Here is an 18,169-nt window from a genome sequence, read left to right as displayed (position 1 = left end):
CAGGGTGTGCTGTTGGGAGGTGGGGGAGCCTTTGAGATGTGAGGGGCCTAGCCGGAGGCCCTGGTCAGTGGGAGTAGAGCCCCGTCCTCTCTCTCTGTTTTCTTCCTGGATCATGAAGTCAGTGGGTTACTGGGCCACCTGCTCCCTGCTGTTACCATCTGGGGTCCCCACTAGAGGCCGGAAGCAATGAGGCCTCCAGAACTGAGCTCAAAGAACCTTTTCTCTTTATAAGTTCACCAGCTCAGGTATTTTGTTATAATAATGTGGAAGCTGGTTAGTAGAAGAGGGGAGGGAGAAGGGAAAGAGGGACGGGGTTACAGGTTGTTATGAGGACATCAGAGGCAGGGAAAATGGCACAGAGACCCACACAGAGGAGAGGCCAAGTGAAGACAGAGGCCAGCACCGAACCGAGGGGGTTACAAGTCGAAGGAAAGCTTTTGGCAGAAGTTGGAAGGACCCTTCCCCACGGGTTTCAGGAGGGGGCAGGGCTCTGCCAAGGCCTGGGATTGGACTCTGGCCTCCAGAACCATGAGAGAAGCTCTTTCTATTGCTTTAAGTCCCCCAGTTTGACCTGGCCTTGGAGGGACGAGGAAGCGGAAGTCCCTGGAGAGGGGGAGGTCAGGGGATGCCCAGGAGGCAGCAGAGGCCGGGGCCGGCTGAGGGCAGTGAGGAGGCCGGGGGGACTGAATAGTGAAGGGGGAGAGAGCACTGCAGTGCCACAAGGAACGAGCAGAACAGGAGGCCTGGGGACCTGGATGACGGATCAACACACTTTTACTAGTTCATCTACGTAATCGATGAGGATGCTCACCCTAGACCCTTGTTCCACCCGACGTGCAGAGTCCACTGAGGCTCTGTGTGTTACCTGGCAGCCCACCCAGGGGCAGGGCGGTGGGCAAAGGCCGAATGGGAGGCCCCTTTTTTCTCATTGAGTGGGGGTGTGCCCCACGGCTGGAAGAGTAAGTAACACGACTCTGTGTGTGTGTGTGCGTGTGAGCACGCGTGTGTGTGAGCACGTGTGTGTGTGTGTGTGTGTAAACACCTTCTTACTTTACAAAAAGAGTTCTGTTCCTTGAACACTGTGGGTCCCAGATTGAGCTGCTCATTCCCAGTGTCACTAACGTGGATCTTATTCCAGCAGGCACCTGGCACCATCCCAGAAATTACTGCCTATAGGAGTACGAAGGCCACCAGTTAATTCTTCCAGGTGTTCAGAAACATAACATCATGGGTAAATAAATAGATATTCTGATGCAAGTCCCCATCATGTTTGAGAACGTGGAGTTAAACCAGATCATGGGCTCAAATCCCAGACCCTCTCTGTGATTTCAGCAAGTTACTTAACCTCTCTGGGCTTTAGTTTCCTCATCTGGAAATGAGAATAATGAAAGTGCCATCTTCCCGGAGCTATTGTTGGAGAGTAGAGGAGTAGATCACTCAGGCCGGGTTCTGACCAACCCTCAGCACCCTACGCATTAGCCACTGTTATCATAGCAGAGACTCTCGTGCTGAGGGCGGGCCCCACCGTGCTGTGCCAGCCTCTTGAGGACCCCAGGACCAAGCCAAGTCAGCAGGCGGGTGGGGTCAGCGCTCCACTCACCCCCTGCAGAGCCTCTGTGAAGTTGTGGGGGCTTTGTCTGTTTGGTGGAAGGCACGACCCCAGAGGGTGTGTGTATCTACCTGGGAGGTGAGGGTTAGCCAGCGCCCTGAGCTGTCCAACCCTGCACATCAGATCCGGCCTTTGCCCAGCTCCAGGCTTTTGGAATGCTGCCTGGTAGGACCTGGTAGGAGCGGTCTTTTTGTTTTTCTTTGTGCTTAACCCTGACCCGCATCCCCAGACCTGCTCATTATCATTTTTTAAAATTTTGAAACAGGGGCTTGCTAAATTGCTGAGGCTGGTTTGAACTGGCAATCCTCCTGCTTCAGCTTCCTGAGTTGCCGGGGTTACAGGTGTGCACCTCCACGCCCGGCATGAGTGGTCTTTCTATACCTGGGGGATTGGTGTCACATTAGACAGTAACAAAGTGACTTCTGGTGGGAGCTTTAGACAGGCGGCATCAGCTTGACCTTGGGAAGGTTGGAGACTAAGGGCAGCCATGCAGACGACCAGCTCCGCCCGTGTGACCAACAGGGCCTTGGTGAACCCCCAGTCAGCAGGACAGCAGTGTACTGACTGCACTCGCTGCTGAGAGAAGCGAGACAGGCCACCAGGAGAGAACTCGTGTCCACTGTTTCCTGGGCTCTGTCCCGTGACCCTCTTCTCTTTGCTGATTTTAATCTGAATCCTTTTGCTGCCATTAACTATCACTGTGTGTATGATAGGTTTTTGCCTTTTCTGAATTCTGTGAGTCCTAGTGTTTCATGGAACTGAACACAGTCTTGGGGACCCCACATTGCACTCCTATTTATAATCTTTAAAAGGGACCCTTGTCTTATCTTTGCTAAATTGGGGTCAGGCTGGTTTTGAGAACAAGAGACTGGTTTCCAAAACTGTGAATGGGGAATTGCCCAAGTTCCATCCACTCATTGGCTGCTGGAAGGAGCCAGACCTGAAGCCTACTTGAAAGGCCTTTCTAGGTGATTAAGGTCCTTGATGCTTTGGCCTCAATCCTGATTATATTTTGTGCCTCCAGCTCTGATATTCTTTCTTAAGCCACCAACAGTTCTTTTGGAAAGAGGAGAGAAGGTATATCAATCAATCATCAGTCAGTCTATAATCAGTCAGTCTGCTGACCTGTACTGTCCAAATCAGTTCCTGTCAGTCACAGGTGGCTGTTAATGTGGTTGGTGGGAATCAAGATATCCCGTAAGTGTGAAGTACACACCAGATTTCAAAAACCTAGTTACAAAAATGAACAGAAAAAGAATGTGAACTATCCTACCAATGATTTTTCACACGGATTCCCTGCTAAGTCTTTGTGTTTACAGGGTTAAGTAAGAGATATGATTAACATGAATGCCACCTATTTCCTTTTTTACCTCCTGTAAGAGGATTTCTAGAACATTCACCATCACAAACATGGCCTATATTACTGGTTGGGGCTGGCCCGTGTCTTTGGCCCCTGGAAATGTCAGGCTGTGGTGGTCATAGGATTCAGCCACAAAAATAATTAAATCTTGTTGTTCGTGACAATATGGGTGGCATGGCACCAGTGGACAATCTTTCTTTTTATTAATTTTCTGGTAGTTGTAGATGGACAGCATGCTTTTATTTTGCTTATTTTTTAATGCAAAGCTAAGGATTGAACCCAGTGCCTTGCACATGCTAGGCAAGTGCTCTGCCGCTGAGCTACTGCCCCAGCCCCGTGGGTGGACATTCAGCAGGCGCAGAAAGACAACTGCTGCATACTCTCATCACATGTGGAAGTGAGGAAGTTGGTCTCTTGGGAGCGCAGCGTGGAACAGTGTTGCTCAGGGCTGGGAAGGGAAGGGAAGGGGCGGGGGGCTGGACAGCAGGTACCGAAGCCATTCAGATAGGAATAATTCACCCCTGTCTCCTACAGTGCACTGGGGTGACTATAGCGTTTAATAATTTATTACATATTTTATAAGAGAATTAGAAAAGATGAGCTGAAGATTCCTGGCACAAAGGAATCATCAATGTTCAAGGAGATGGGGATGAAATTCCCCTGATTTGACCATTACCCACTGTATACAGAACCAGATTCTCACAGTGTGCCCCATAATATGTGCCGTTATTATATGTCATTAATTTTTTTTTTTAAGATTGGGCTGTGGGGCTGGGCTGTGGCTCAGTGGTACAGTGCTTGCTATGTGAGGCACTGGGTTCAATTCTCAGCAGCACATATAAATAAATGAATAAAATAAAGGTCCATCAACACTAAAAAATATTTAAAAAAAAAAAAAAAGATTGGGCTGTGGAGTATCCATTGGTCCCCTCTACCGGGAGTCCTCCTTGACGTCCCTGGAGAAAGGCAGGGAACCCTGTGACCCGCTCCCCAGACCCTGATTCTCGCCTTGTCATAACACCAATCACAGTTGCTTTCAATGACCCGATGTCCTTCCTGGAGGCTGCCAGACCTAACCCCGGGGATTGCACGGACAGGCTCAGCCCTGGGCACAAAAGCATCTCCATCTTCTGCTGTCCCTTGGTGCTCTTGGCCACTGTGATTGTCCCGCAGGGATACCTACTCCTGAAGCCTAAAGCCATTAGGAGATTCCCAGGACCCGGGCATCCAGGGCGGCTCAGGGCCTTTTTTTGTGTGGTCCTTGAGCCAAGGACAGTTTCTTCATTTTCAAATGGTTGAAAGAGATGAAAGTATAACTAGGATTTCAGGGCAGATGAGACTGATATGGAATTTCATGCAGGCACAAGACCACGCGGGCTGTACAAAGTGCCCAAACTGGCTTTTGTGCCCTAAAGGCAGACTAGAGCCTTGCAACACACGGCTCTCCGGCCTGAGAAGCCAAAACATGTTGGCTCGGTGGCCCTTGGCTAAAGCCTGCTGACCTTGACTTAGGAATCTTCCCTGTCCCCAAGCCCTCCCCACTTCCCACCCGATTTTGCATGTCTCCCCCAACACTTGAAAATGAAAGTCAAACGCTACCTGCAGCAAGAAGGGACTCATCTTCAGAGACCACCAGGAATCCCACAGCTTCTGGAAGCTTCTCCAGCAACCTGTCTCCTCCAGGGGAAACCTGTCCAGAGCCAAGGACAAAGGTCAAGCACTTCCACGGAGCTTGGATTTGACCCAGGGCCGTGATGCTGAGCAGATCCTCAACCCCTGGCCCCCCAGCTGCCCCTTATTAAGTGGGAGAGGAAGCCGGGTCATGGCAGGTGGAGGAGGGCGAGGAGTCACCCTGCCACAGCAGCCATGGTGCAGACGCTGTCAGAACCGCTCAGGGACCCAGGGAACATTCCAGCACCATTTGCTATTCTTGAAGGAGCTCTGGAGATCTCAGATGAGACAAGCACAGGATGGGACCCACAGGTGAGGCACGCACCCTCCCAGGAGCCGAGGAGCCTGAGGCAGAAGCATCCTGAGTTCAAAGCCGGCTTCAGCAAAAGCAAGGCCCTAAGCAACTCAGCAAGACCCGGTCTCTAAGTAAAATACAAAATAGGGATGGGATGTGGCTCAGTGGTCGAGGGCCCCTGAGTTCCATCCCCAGTCCCCCTCACACCCCCAAAATAAGATAAGACACAGGCTGGAGCCAGAGGAAGCCATGTGGTGTGGCCAGAGTTTCAGTGTGTCCCCGGGGCTCATGCGTTGGCAGCTCGGCTCCTGGGGTGGTGGTGCTGGGAGGCGGTGAGGAGCCACAGGAGTGGGACCTGCGGACAGCCTTAGGTCAGTGGGGACGTGGCCTCCGCCAGAGTCTGGGAATGGCCTGGTGGCCCCGGGGTCCACGTATTGAGATTTGGTTCCCAGTGTGAAGTATTAAGAGTGGAAACTCAACTTGACTTGGGGTCTTTGAGAGGTGACTAGAGTTAAATAAGGTCATTATGGTGGGGACCTCATACCTGAATGTCAGTGGTTTTATGAGGAGAGGGAGAGAGATCACACATAGACACACTTGCACACACACATACACACGTAAGCTCCCCGGCACTGACGACAGACCCTGCTAGCAGAAGGCCATCGCTAGATGATGCCTTACAAACTAGACCTCAAGAACCATGGGCACAGATAAACCCCTTTTCTTTACAACTTCCCCAGTCTGTGGTATCATGTTATAGAAACAGAAAAGGGACTAACATACCCTCACAAGGTGTTGCGGGACCTCAGACACCACTCTCTTCTTTCTGTCTGTTGATGCAATCTCTTCCTCTCCCTTGCATTCCTGCCAGGATGCCCTTCAATGGGTCACCTGACCTTGGACTTTCAGCCTCTAAAGCTGTGAGCTAAATAAACTTGTCTTCTTTATAAAGTTCCCAGCTTCAGTTATACCAGTACAGTAACTAACCACACACTCTCCATTTCTGAAGGGAAGGTTTATTCCTCAATCCTGATATTCATCCCAAATTCGGCTACTGATTTTGAGCACCTGACCCACAACAGGCCCCAAATTGAAAGCTTTACATTCATTATCTTGGACAGATGGGCTGCACAGGTAGCCCTAAAAGTGAGTCATTTGCACCAGTACAATATTTTAAAGATAAGTTGTTCAACCTTTATTTAGTACAAGCAGGACGAAGTGAATGTCTTCTTCATGATTGTTATTGCTTATTTTTTTAGGTGATCCTCCTCCTCCTCCTCCTCCTCCTCCCCCTCCCCCTCCCCCTCCTCTCCCTCCTCTCCCTCTTCCCCCCCTCCCCCTCCTCCTCCTCCCCCTCCCCCTCCTCCTCCTCCCCCTCCTCCTCCCCCTCCTCCTCCCCCTCCTCCTCCTCTCCCTCCTCCCCCTCCTCCCCCTCCTCCTCCTCCTCCCCCTCCTCCTCCTCCCCCTCCTCCTCCTCCCCCTCCTCCTCCTCCCCCTCCTCTCCCTCCTCCCCCTCCTCCTCCTCCCCCTCCTCCTCCTCCTCCCTCTCCTCCTCCTCTCCCTCCTCTCCCTCTTCTCCCTCCTCCTCCTCCTCCCCCTCCTCCTCCTCCTCCTCCTCCCCCTCCTCCTCCTCCTCTCCCTCCTCCCCCTCCTCCTCCTCCTCTCCCTCCTCTCCCTCCTCTTCCTCCTCCTCCTCCTCCTCCTCTCCCTCCTCTCCCTCTTCCCCCTCCTCCCCCTCCTCCCCCTCCTCCCCCTCCTCCCCCTCCTCCTCCTCCTCCCCCTCCTCCTCCTTCTTTCTGGTGCCAGGATGGAACCCGGGGCCTGCACATGCTAAGCACTCCCCTCGACCACTGAGCTAGATGATTCAACAAGGAAACTGTATAAGATTCTCAAACCAAGAACTGCCTGGAATGTGTGTGAGCGTCACCCCACCGCCCCCCGTGGTCCCCCTGCCCAGGGCTGACTGCTGTCCGTACAAGTTTTAATGGTCACTCGCATAATAACTGTCCACCTCAGGTCCTGGACATAAGCTGCCCTTTTTCTATACCATGTGTCTGGGACAGCTGTTCTCCACAGGGTGACTGTGCCCCAGGCAACACCGGTCGGGGCCTGAGGACATCTTTGGATGTTAGGATTGAGGATACTCTGCATTGGGTGAGTAGGGGTCAGGGATGATGCTCCATGTCCTACAAGGTCAGGGCAAACCCCAGAGCAAAGAGTGGACAGTCCCTAGACGTCAAGAATCTCAGGTCCAGAAAGCCTCGCTCTGGGAAGCTGGGCACAGCCGTCGGAGCACAGGGCCAGAGCCAGGCTGCTGGAGTTGGAAACCTCTCCCCAGGGGTGCGGCTTTAGGCAAATGGCCGTCCTTCTCTGCGCCTCAGTTTACCTCGCTGTTACCAACGACAATAACAACTACATCCTGATGCTGTTTTCAGGGTTAGATAACGTTACAGACATGGAGTCCTCAGAGAGTGAGCGCCCCATGAGAATTTGTTATTTCCATGAAAGCACCTCTAGCCCAGAGCTCGGCAAACTTTTTCTGGAACAAGCCAGAAAGTAAATATGTTTAGCTTTGTGGGCCGTGCAGTCCCAGCCCTGTCACTGAAACCCAAAATCCCATGGACAACATTTAAAAGAATGGCCATGGCTGTGGGCTAGTCCAGCTTTTTCTGTGGATTAGCTCAAGGCCCTCACCAGAAGCTGGGCAGATGCTGACACCGTGCTCTTGAACTTGCCTGTCTCTAGAACTGTGAGCCCAAATAAGCCTTTTTTCTCTATAAAGTTCCTATCCTCAGGCATTTAACTAGAGCAATGCAAAGTTGCCCAAGACAGGGCTCTTACATTTCTACAGTTCATCCCCTGTCTAGCATGGTGCCTGTGCTTCTCCATTACAACTCCTTATGTGACTTGCTTTTGCAATCGCACCTAGGTCCCCATAATGATTTTCTGTCTTTCTGAAAGCTTCTTGTTGAAAACAGGTACAATGTCATAGCTGGGGGCTCTTCCCCTCCCAGCTTACCTAGCAGGTTGGTCCATACATAAATGTCCATGGGAGCATCTGTCCACCATGTGGAACTCGGGGATAGCATTCAGCTGCTGGCCTGTCTGAGAGGATGCCTACCAACGCCTCCTGGAAGGACTCAACTCTACCATTGCCACATCACCCAGGCCCTGGGAAACACCCACAGAGGTTTCCTGAACTGTGATGAATCAAGAAGCTGCACATCATACAGAAAAAGCACAAGGCAAGGTCTTCTCCCCCTCCGGAGTGTCTTGATACTCTTGAGGTGAACAGATGCCCGCATCATGAGCAGCAAAGTGACTTACCAAAGAGATGGAGCCGTCGCTGAACCCAGTGACCACCTTGCCTTGCGTCTGGACCGAGACGGCACAGGTGGGGGTCTCCTCTTTGATGCTGGACAAACGGTGCTTCCCCTGCAGGCTCCCCGTGGCCGAGTTCCACAGAGTGACCTCGCCGCCCCTGGACACGGTCAGCAGCCTGGTCTGGGAAGCCAGCAGGGCCGTGCTCACCCAGGGATCGGCGCCATCTCCCGGGATGCGGAAAACCAGCTCCGCCGTTTCTAAACTCCAAGCGTTGATCTAGGGAACAGTGACCAGGACAGCCGTCCTGCAGCGCCCCGCCCCCGCTGTGCCTCCAGAGGCAGATCAGACCGTTGTTTCTACCCCACTTTTCCCTCCCTCCCTCTCCTCCCTCCCTTCCTTCCTTTCTCTCGTTCCTGTCTTTCTTCCTGAGCTGCCCTGGCTGGCCTTGAACCCTTGATGTAAGCCCCCTCCCACCTCTGCTCCCAGTAGCTGGACTCGGGCACAGCCACCACGCGAGACGAGAGCCATCCCTTCCTGTGGTTCCTGCTTTCTATCTTCAGCACTAACACCTCACAGAGGAAAAATAAAAGGAGCTATGGATCTCCTATCGGATCTTGGAAAAACAAAAGGACACATGTGGACAATTGACGGACTCCCAATAAAGTCAGAGCTGAGCTGATAGTGATCATCAATATTGATGTCTTTTTTTTTAAAGAGAGAGTGAGAGAGGAGAGAGAGTGAGAGAGAGAGAGAGAGAATTTTTAATATTTATTTTTTAGTTCTCAGCGGACACAACATCTTTGTTGGTATGTGGTGCTGAGGATCGAACCCGGGCCGCACGCATGCCAGGCCAGCGCGCTACCGCTTGAGCCACTTGCCCAGCCCCAATATTAATGTCTTGATGTGACCAACTTACTCTTGTTATAGAAGATGTGGTCAACAGGGAGGCTGGGTGGAGGGTTAGGGGACGCACACCTCGACTCAGCTCTTCCCTAAACCCAAAATTGTTCCAGAATTTAAAAGTTTTAAACAGAGAAAAAAAGTCAGCAGCGCCCCAGGCATTGACATACCTGTTTGTTACAAGTGATTATTGAATAAAGCAGCTTAAAATTCAATTTAACTTCCTCAAAAGTATCTTTTTTAATGGGCATTATTCATTTGATTATTAAACTTTTGATGTTCATTCTACCTCCAAAGTATATATTAAAAAATTAAAGGGTGAGCCAGGCATGGTGGCCTGTGCTTGGAGTCCCAGGTACTTGGGAGACTGAGGCAGGAGGATCTCTTATCCCAGCTACTCAGGAAGCTGAAGAAGGATTGCTTGAACCCCAGGAGGCAGAAACCAACCTGGACAATATAGTGAGACCCCATCTCAAAAAAAAAAAAAAAAGACAGACACGATGGTATGCACGTATGAGCTCCAGTGGGAGTTAAGACTGTATACACACACAAAGTTATTCAGTTATTTGTAAGGGCAAAGAAATGGAAACAACCTCTACGTCCAACAACAAAGGATTAAATAAATTATATAGAGTCACGTAATGGAATCTTACCCAATTGCTAAGCACATGGTTTTGAAGAATGTTTAGTTATTGGCAAATACTCAGGGGCTTATTAAATAGTAAGTGGGAAAACAGTTTCATAAAACTGCATATCTGGTTTAATCCAATTTCACTATATACATGTGCCCACACAGAAAAACTCATATGCCCACACACACTGCACAAAGCAGAATCACATGATGTTAACAGTGATTATCTTGTGGGTTACTTCTTTATACTTTACTTCTTTATACTTTTCCAAACTTTTGCTAATCCCAAAGATGATTTTTATAATCAATTTTGAGATGAATTTTTCTCAAAGATTTAAACACTCCCTGTCTACTAAAAATATAATGCAAGCTGCATGTAATTTTAAATTTTTATTAGCCACTTTAAAAAGGTCAAAAGAAACAGGTGAGATCAATTTTTAAAATGTATTTCACCTAACCTGGCACATCCAAATGTTAGCAGTTGAAGATGTAATTGCTATTAAAATTATGACGGCAATAGTTTATACCACTTTTATCATACTAAGTCTCTGAAATCCAGCAGGTGAGAGCAGCCACATTTCAAGTGTTCCCTCAGCCCTATCTGCCCTGGGACTCCTGCACTGGACAGCACAGTTCATAAGCACCAATACTCCTGGTAACAACTACCAGTTGCTAATGTAATGTAGTAATTAATAGATACTAATTACTTGGTGCTTTTTGCCCGGCACTATGCTGGTGTTGTGCAGTCATTATCTTATGAAGTAGGTGGGGACAAGGGAGTGATGTGACCGAGGTCACTCCCATCTACAGCTGATGGTTCCACACCTGTGAATTCAATCAGGGATTCAACATATTTTCTAAAATTACATTTGCACTGAACATGTACAGACTTTTATTCTTGATGTCATCCCCCAAAAAATATAATACCTGTGCACATAACACGTTCACTGTATTTGGTAAATAAGTTATCTAGAGATGATTTAAAATATGCACAGTTTAGAGGCAAATACTACACCATTTTATAAAAGAGACTTGAGCACCTGTGAATTTTGAAATCTGAAAAAGTCCTGAAACCAATCCCCCTGGATACCGGAGGATGAGTTTATAGGTTTTTTCCCTTGCTTTAGTTACTGAGCTTTTATCCACTATGCTATTGGGTGTCTCCATTCCTAAAGCATCGATCACAGGGTTATGACTAACATAATGGAAGGACACAGTGGAGTACGCATCGTTTTCAGATTTACATGAACATAACTAAGAGAGATCATAAAACACCTCAATAAATTTAAAAGGATTCACATCATAGAAAAAGAATCTAACTAGAAAAAAATAACAGAACACTATCTGGAAACCCCAGAATTTTTGGGAAACTGACCGCACACTTTTCTAGAGCATATGGGTCAAGCAAGAACTCAAAAGTGAAATCTGAAAGCATTTTGAGCTGAACGTAAATGAAAACACAACATATTAAAAGTGTGGCTTGGGGCATAGTGATGTACACTGGTAATGCCAGTCTCTCAGGAGACTGAGGCAGCAGAATCACGAGATTTGCCAACCTGGCAAGACAGTGAGACTCCTGTCTCAAAAAACAAGTGTTGATGGGATGCAGATAAAGCTGTACCTAGAGGGAAATATATAGCTTTAACATACTCTATTAGAAAAGATGGAAAACCACAGATATTAAGAGAAAAAATACTCTCAATATCATGTGAACTTCCTCTGATGCCCTTTCAAGTGGTGTGTGCCCCCGTTTGCACCCACTCCCCCCCATTTCAGAGAGCCCTTCCGTATGGGAAGAACCTACTCCATCAGCCTTCCTTAGATGTTCATTACCTTGGAGCCAGAGGTTGAATACATGATTTTATTTGTCTCATCCACATGAAGGTTCCAGATCTGGGGTTCGGTGGAATTTTTCGAGCCTCCATCCCAAATGGTAAATTTCTCCTGGCCAGAAAGTAAGTTCCACACGCGCAGAGTGTGGTCCCTTGAGGCAGAGATGGCAAGAATCCCTTCTGCAAAAACTTTAACACACCTCACCTCTCCTGCAGCAGAATGTGAAGGGAGGGTCTGTTAGCCAGAAACATTGTGTCCTTATAACTATCAAAGGCCTGTCAGTTTATAAGTACCCTGCTTTACTAAAGAAAAGATGGAAATTAATGGATGGCAACTGAACAAAATTAAGAGTAACAAAATGGGTTGGGATTCAATCAACTGTCCCAGATGTTGAATTTGTAATAAGCAGAGACAATTGAATTTTACAAAGGTTCAACATTCAGAGACTATTTAAAAATTAATAAACATGCTTTAAGAATAGTGTACAATTCTTGAAAGATTATAAGAAATCTCCTGTAATTTTTATAATCTTGGAAAGACACATCCCAAACAAAACATAAAATTTGGAAGAAATAAAAGGAAGAAACTGACCAATTGATTACCTGAATATGTAAAGCTTCAGGAATATAAAATGTAGTTGAAAGGCACATGACAGATGGGAAAAAAATATTTACAACATAAAACAGACTAATAGACTCTCCTTAATAAACAAAGAGTTCTTACAAATAATCAAGAACTAATGCAAATGATCTACTCACAACTTGGACAAAGAAAATAAATAGGATTTTTACAAAAATAGTGCTGGTAAACAATAAACATTTGAAAATCATGATCGACTTCACAAAAAATGCAAACAAAATACCAATATGTCCTAATTACCTACCATATTGGTAAAAATTCTAAAGATTGATCATCTGAATGTGGCAAACTGATACAAGAAATCAACTAATTCCTCACTTTGCTGATAAAGTGGAAGTTGGTATTACTTTGTATCCATTTGTTTATTCCTGTGGTGCTAGAGATTGAACTCAAGACCTCACACATGCTAGGCAAGGTAGAACCTTTTAAAGTAACATCTCTTTCTTTTTTAATGAGTAACATTTCTTTCTTTTTTAAAAAAATATTTACTTTTTAGGTGTAGTTGGACACAATATCCTTATTTTGTGTATTTATTTTTATGTGGTGCTGAGGACTGAACCTAGGGCCTCTCCTCACCTGTGAGGCGGCTGCTCTACTGCTGAGCCCAGCCGCAGCCCCAGTGACGTTTCTTTCTATGAACCCTCACATTAGCCTACTCTTGGCCAACGCCATCTAACACAGGCCCATTGTAAAATAAAGTGTTGAATGTCACATGTAACGTATTGAATACTGGACTGAAAATGAAAAACAATGGTTTTATGGGTAGGTTCTTATGAGTTTCAACCATCAATGTCAAAAAGTCACAAGTCAAACTAACATCAGCCAGGGACATCTGTGTATGACGTGGACCAATTTAACGAATCAGAGATCCGTCACCAGACGTCGAATCCCTGAGGCCTTGATCTTGGACTTCCCAGGCTCCAGAATTGTGAGAAATAAATTCCTGTTGTGTCTAAGTTACCCAGACGGTGGCATTTTGTTATAGAAGCCCCCAAGAGATGAAGATAATGAGCTTTGGGGAACAATGAACTATTTTTGCTGCCTTTAAGCGTTCTAAGTGTAAAGATTCCATGGCGTACGGCAGCGTTGTTCATGATCACCAAGGATTGAAACGATGCAGATTGATGAACGGATAAACAAACTGTGGTCGGTTCTTAGGATGGAATTCTACTCATCAATACGAAGGGGTAAGTTATGGGGCTGGGGCTGGGGCTCAGTGACAGAGGGCTTGCCTAGCACGGGTGAGGCCCTGGATTCCATCCCCAGCTCAGAAAATAATAAAATGTGAAAAAGGCAGGTTGAGATCGTATTCACCTTGGGTTTTTGCATTCGTTTTGATTTTTCATGAACACCGTATTAGAAAGGTGTTCACCATGGAGCTGTGGACAGTGGACGTGTGCCTAGCCTGGGGGAGGAGGCCTGGGTTCCACTCAGGTCAGCCTTGCTCCGTCTCCCTTCAGCACCTAGGACAGGGCCTGGCACAAGGGACGTGGGACCAAGCTCAGTCAATGATTCAGTGAACGAATCGTGTGTGGGAGACACAAGCAGAACGGAACACTCCTTTAGGGTCTGCTGTGGCCTGCAGGTCCCTCTCTCCAAATTTGTCTGTTGGAAACTTAGCCCCAAAGCAATAGTGGGGCAGGTGGGACCTTCCAGAGGGGATCAGGTCATGGGGGCTCTGATCCTCTAAAGGGTTGGGTCAGTTAGAACATGGGAGGCGGGCTCCCTCTTCCTTTGGCTCTCTGACCATGTGACGCAGTGAGAAGACCCTCATCAGAGGGGCCCCTGGGCCCTGGACTCCCCAGCCTCCATAGCCATGAGCCATTGACAGTTTACCCCGTCTGGGGAACACTGTTATGGCAGCAGAAATGAACCAAGGCAGGCTCTGAGGTGGACACAGAAAGACCACAATTCTTTCCCCTCGGTGCTCCAGACCCTTGACGAGCTGACTTTGCGGGTCCTCCCATCAGGAGAGGGAGCCCGTGTCCCTACCCCCACCCCCGACCCTGGATGGTTCTTGACAGAGCACCACCTCCACGTCTGGAACTCGGATATTGTGAGCTCCATTTTGCTTTCTGGAAACCCTGCCTTTGCTAGACCTTGGCTGCAGGAGGATGAGGCCCACACAGAGCAGCATTGAGCCATCTCGGTTGAGGACACCCTGAACCGGCCAACTGACTGCCAATGCATGAACCAGTCTGGCTGGCACCAGAGGAACTTCCCACAGAGCCCAGTCTGAATTACCGACCCACAGAGGATGAGCTGAAGAAGCAGCGTATCTGTCGCTGTGTATTGTGAAGCTTTGTTACGCAGCTCTAGCTGCCTGATGCAGGAAATGAGATCAGCTTTAATACAGAGAAGTGAACCTGTGGGGAGGTTGCTGTGGGACACGAGGAAGATGCTGACCACACCCCACCCTTGCTGAGCCTCACCCGTGTGTCCTGTTAGAATGTGGACCACCTGCTGCTCCTCCATGTCCCACACAGCCACGAGGCCATCCTGGGTGCCGACCACCAACAACTTCTCTTCCAGGCTCCACGCCATGGCAGTGATACCTGCAGCCATGCAAAAGAGGCAGTGATGGCCTCAGTGCCCATGTCCAGGTGCCCAGCCAGGGGATCCTCTAGAGAGCCCCCACTTCACAGTTAGAAAACCGAGGCACGGACAGATTCAGCCCCTTGTTCAGAGTCACATGGGAGGAGGCAGCAGAGCCAGGGTTCTGTAGCTGGGGTTGTCAGGTGCCAGACCAAGGGGCTTGCTGTGACATTGTGTTGCCGTTGGTAAGAGGAAGGACTAAACCCAGCCTGTCCTTGGTGGTTCTCACCCAGGGTGATTCCGTCCCCCAGGGGACAGTGAGTGATGTCTGGAGGCGTATGGGGACATCACCACTGGGAACAAATGTGCTATTGGCATCTGTGAGTGGGGAATCTGCTCGACTCCCTAGGACACAATAGGGTCCCCAAGTCTTGGAGTGCCTTGACAGCTCTGTGATGCAGCCAGCTGTGGCTTTCCCAGGAAGCTTGAACCTGGGTAGGGGCTGGAACATTGCCAGGCCCGGATAAAAGTATCTAGGTTCTTGCCCAGGCCTCAAAGTGCTAGTCAATAAGACAAGAGCAGAAATGATAATTTCTGCCTCCAGGTCATTCTACTTTATTTAAGTCACTGTTATATTTAAGTCACTGTTATTTTGGTCTCTGTCACAACATCTGAACCTGTATCCTGACAAAGGCACAGTCTATCCCACTAAACCAACTTCAGCCTCAGAATCCTCAGCCCAGCACTCTAGTGGCTGCCCCTGAAGGGATTCCTCCACGTGTCCCACTCAGCATCCCAGGATGCCTCTTTTGGAAACAAGGGCCTGGGAAGTGTGACTTTGTCTTCTGAGTCCTGGGGTACCGAAAGAGCCTTGTTGGTAACTGCCCAGCATCTGACCCCTGAGCTGATAGAGATGTCACAGTGAGAATGAGGAATCGTAGGTGAGCAGATAAAAGGAAGGCGGCTGAGACGGGTGGGTGAGCAGAGCACAGGTCCGTGGATGAGCCATGGTGAGTGGAGAGGTGGGGGCGGGAGAGGAAGAGTCAGGTCATAGGTGGCCTGCAAGCTGACATGGGGCAGGGTGTGGCTGGTGGGGTCAGGCGAAGATGGCAGAGGAGGGGTTGGGTGGACAGACAGATGAGCCCCTGGGTAGGAGGGTGGGATCAGACCCATGCAGAGATGGCTTGGAGAGGGAGGGTGGAAGGGAAGATGGAGGGCAGGTGGGCGGTGGGTAGACAGGAATGTTGGTGGGGAGATGGGAGGGAGGAAGGATGCATGAACAGATGGAAAAACCAAGGATAACGAGTCAACACCTGCCCTGGGTCCTCTTCTCCCGTGACCCTCTGGGGCCCCGGGGCCGCCTGCAGTTCTGTCAGCCTCTTGGGGCCACCAGGCACCAATCCCTAGTCCCCAGACTTCCCAGCACAAGCCTGGGAACTGCAGCCGCTCAGGGCAGTGGCACCGGGCTCTCTGGGAGGGGACCTTGGAGGCACCCTCTGGCAGCGGGCTCATTAGCAGCATTTACACCAGTAATCTCCAGCCGCTGGGGACAGAAGCCGAGCCAGCAGGAGACAGCCAGGGCTTGCGCTGATAGCGCCCACGGGGCTCCTGACTGGCAGCAGGCGCAGCCCCCGCACCTGCCGCCTGCCGGGTGGAAGGCAGGGGCCTGGCGGGATTTGCTATGCTGGGGACACTCACCTTTGTGACAGCCCGTGAGGGCTGCCCGCAGGGGTCCCCCCGGGGGCTGGAGGAATCCTGCAAGGGGCACCAGCACAGGATGCGGGCACGCCCGGAACCAGCTCTGGGCCTGCTGGCACAGCTGCCCCACCAGCGCGGGGTGGGACGCGGCGAAGAAGTGGAGTCTGGCCAGGAGTTCGGTGTACAGGACGCTCCTGTCTGCAAGGGGGTGCGGTGAAGGTCGGTGGGCAGCCCCTCTACCCAGGCCCCGCCCCTCCAGCCCAGGCCCCGCCCCTCCACCAGGGCCCCGCCCCTCCAGTCCCAGGCTCCACCCCTCCAGACCAGGCCCCGCCCCTCCAGGCCCACCCCATGCTCAGGTTGGACCTCAGTTGTGATTTGGTTGTCAATGAACACCCATCCATCCATCCATTCATCCATCCATCCATCCATCCATCCATCCATCCATCCGCGGTGCTGAGACTCGAACGCAGGGCCCCACACGTGCTGGGCAAGCGCTCTACCACTGAGCCCAGCCCAGCCTCTGGGTTTCTTTTGGTCTCCCCACCACCCTAGCCCTCAGCTTCCCAGAACAAAGACGCATCTGCCTTGTCCGTTGCTGTGTTTGAAAAGCCCAGAACAACACAGGCCCCCAATCGTTTCCCCAGCAAGTCCCAGGGTACCGCACAGTGCTCCTCAACTTACAATGGGGCCTCACCCTTGAAACCCATCGTAAGTTGAAAATGCAAGTGGGAAGCGCGTGGAGCCCACCTCGCCCCTGAACATCCCGCTCCAGCCCACCATGGGGGCCCCGTTGTCTCCCCTCCGGACCTCCATCACGAGAGGATCAAGCCACTGCCAATGACTGGAAAAAAAGATTGAAATTCAAGTGTGAAGTAAGTGTCTGCGGATGCGCGTCAAGATTGCACCACCTAGAATCAAACCAGCACAAGTTGGGGACCGTCTGGAGGCCGGGGAACCTGTATCAGCCTGGACGACTCAGAACAGCAGCACTGCACCCCCTCACAGCTGTGGGGCCAGCAGCCTGAGATCAGGGGTTGGCATGGCAACGCCCCCTCCATAGGCTCCAAGGGCCGCTGTCACTGTCTGGTGGCTCCAGGGACTTCTTGGCTGTAGCTACATAATAGTCACTTGTCCAGTGATTAGCAGGTAAATATATCTTTGTTTGGGGGGTGGAGTGGGCTGATTTTCCTGCCTGCTACACGGAAGTACTATCATTATTATTCCAGGGGGAAATGAGGTACAGAGAGGTTAAGTGACTTGCACAAGGTCACATAGACAGTAAGAGAAGGAAATCTGACCCCCAAAAGTTTGATTCCAATGCCCTTAGTAACAAAGACCAGGTGCTAAGTGGGATATGGCAAGAGTGTGTTACCCAAGGTTTTATGTGTTGAAATGTATCCCAACTGTGAGGTATTAAGGCAGTATTTATCTTGATAGTCGAGTTGATTGGCTCTACCTTAAATTATTAACAGAGAAAACAGAATCTGACCGTGTTGTTTAGAGGTGGGACCTTTGGAAAATGATTTAGATTAAATAATGTCATCAGTGGAGAGTCCCATGATTCAAGAGGGAGGAAAGCCAGAGAACACATTCCCATTCCCTGTCTCTCCCCATGTGATGCTCTGAACCACTTCAGGATTCTGCCAGCAAGAAGGCCATCGACCTTGGATCAGA

The 18,169-nt window shown here is 49.9% G+C and overlaps 1 protein-coding gene across 2 annotated transcripts in view; it reads right to left on the bottom strand.

Annotated features, from left to right (window-relative positions):
• The window catches only part of NWD1 (NACHT and WD repeat domain containing 1), a 61,585-nt gene that overhangs the window by 10,063 nt on the left and 33,353 nt on the right, over positions 1-18,169 (bottom strand). For both annotated transcript variants that reach the window (XM_081285967.1, XM_081285968.1), the window contains exons 10-14: positions 16,496-16,693; positions 14,695-14,817; positions 11,624-11,832; positions 8,263-8,535; positions 4,569-4,659 (exon numbers count right to left, since the gene is read on the bottom strand). In XM_081285967.1, the coding sequence (XP_081142093.1) occupies positions 4,569-4,659; positions 8,263-8,535; positions 11,624-11,832; positions 14,695-14,817; positions 16,496-16,693 (894 nt within the window). The remainder of the gene's footprint in view (positions 1-4,568; positions 4,660-8,262; positions 8,536-11,623; positions 11,833-14,694; positions 14,818-16,495; positions 16,694-18,169) is intronic.

Source organism: Spermophilus citellus (assembly GCF_964194105.1).
Source record: "Spermophilus citellus genome assembly, chromosome: 3".
NCBI lineage: Eukaryota > Metazoa > Chordata > Mammalia > Rodentia > Sciuridae > Spermophilus > Spermophilus citellus.
The sequence above is the reverse complement of the archived record's forward strand: the minus strand, read 5'-3'. Positions and strand labels throughout refer to the sequence as shown.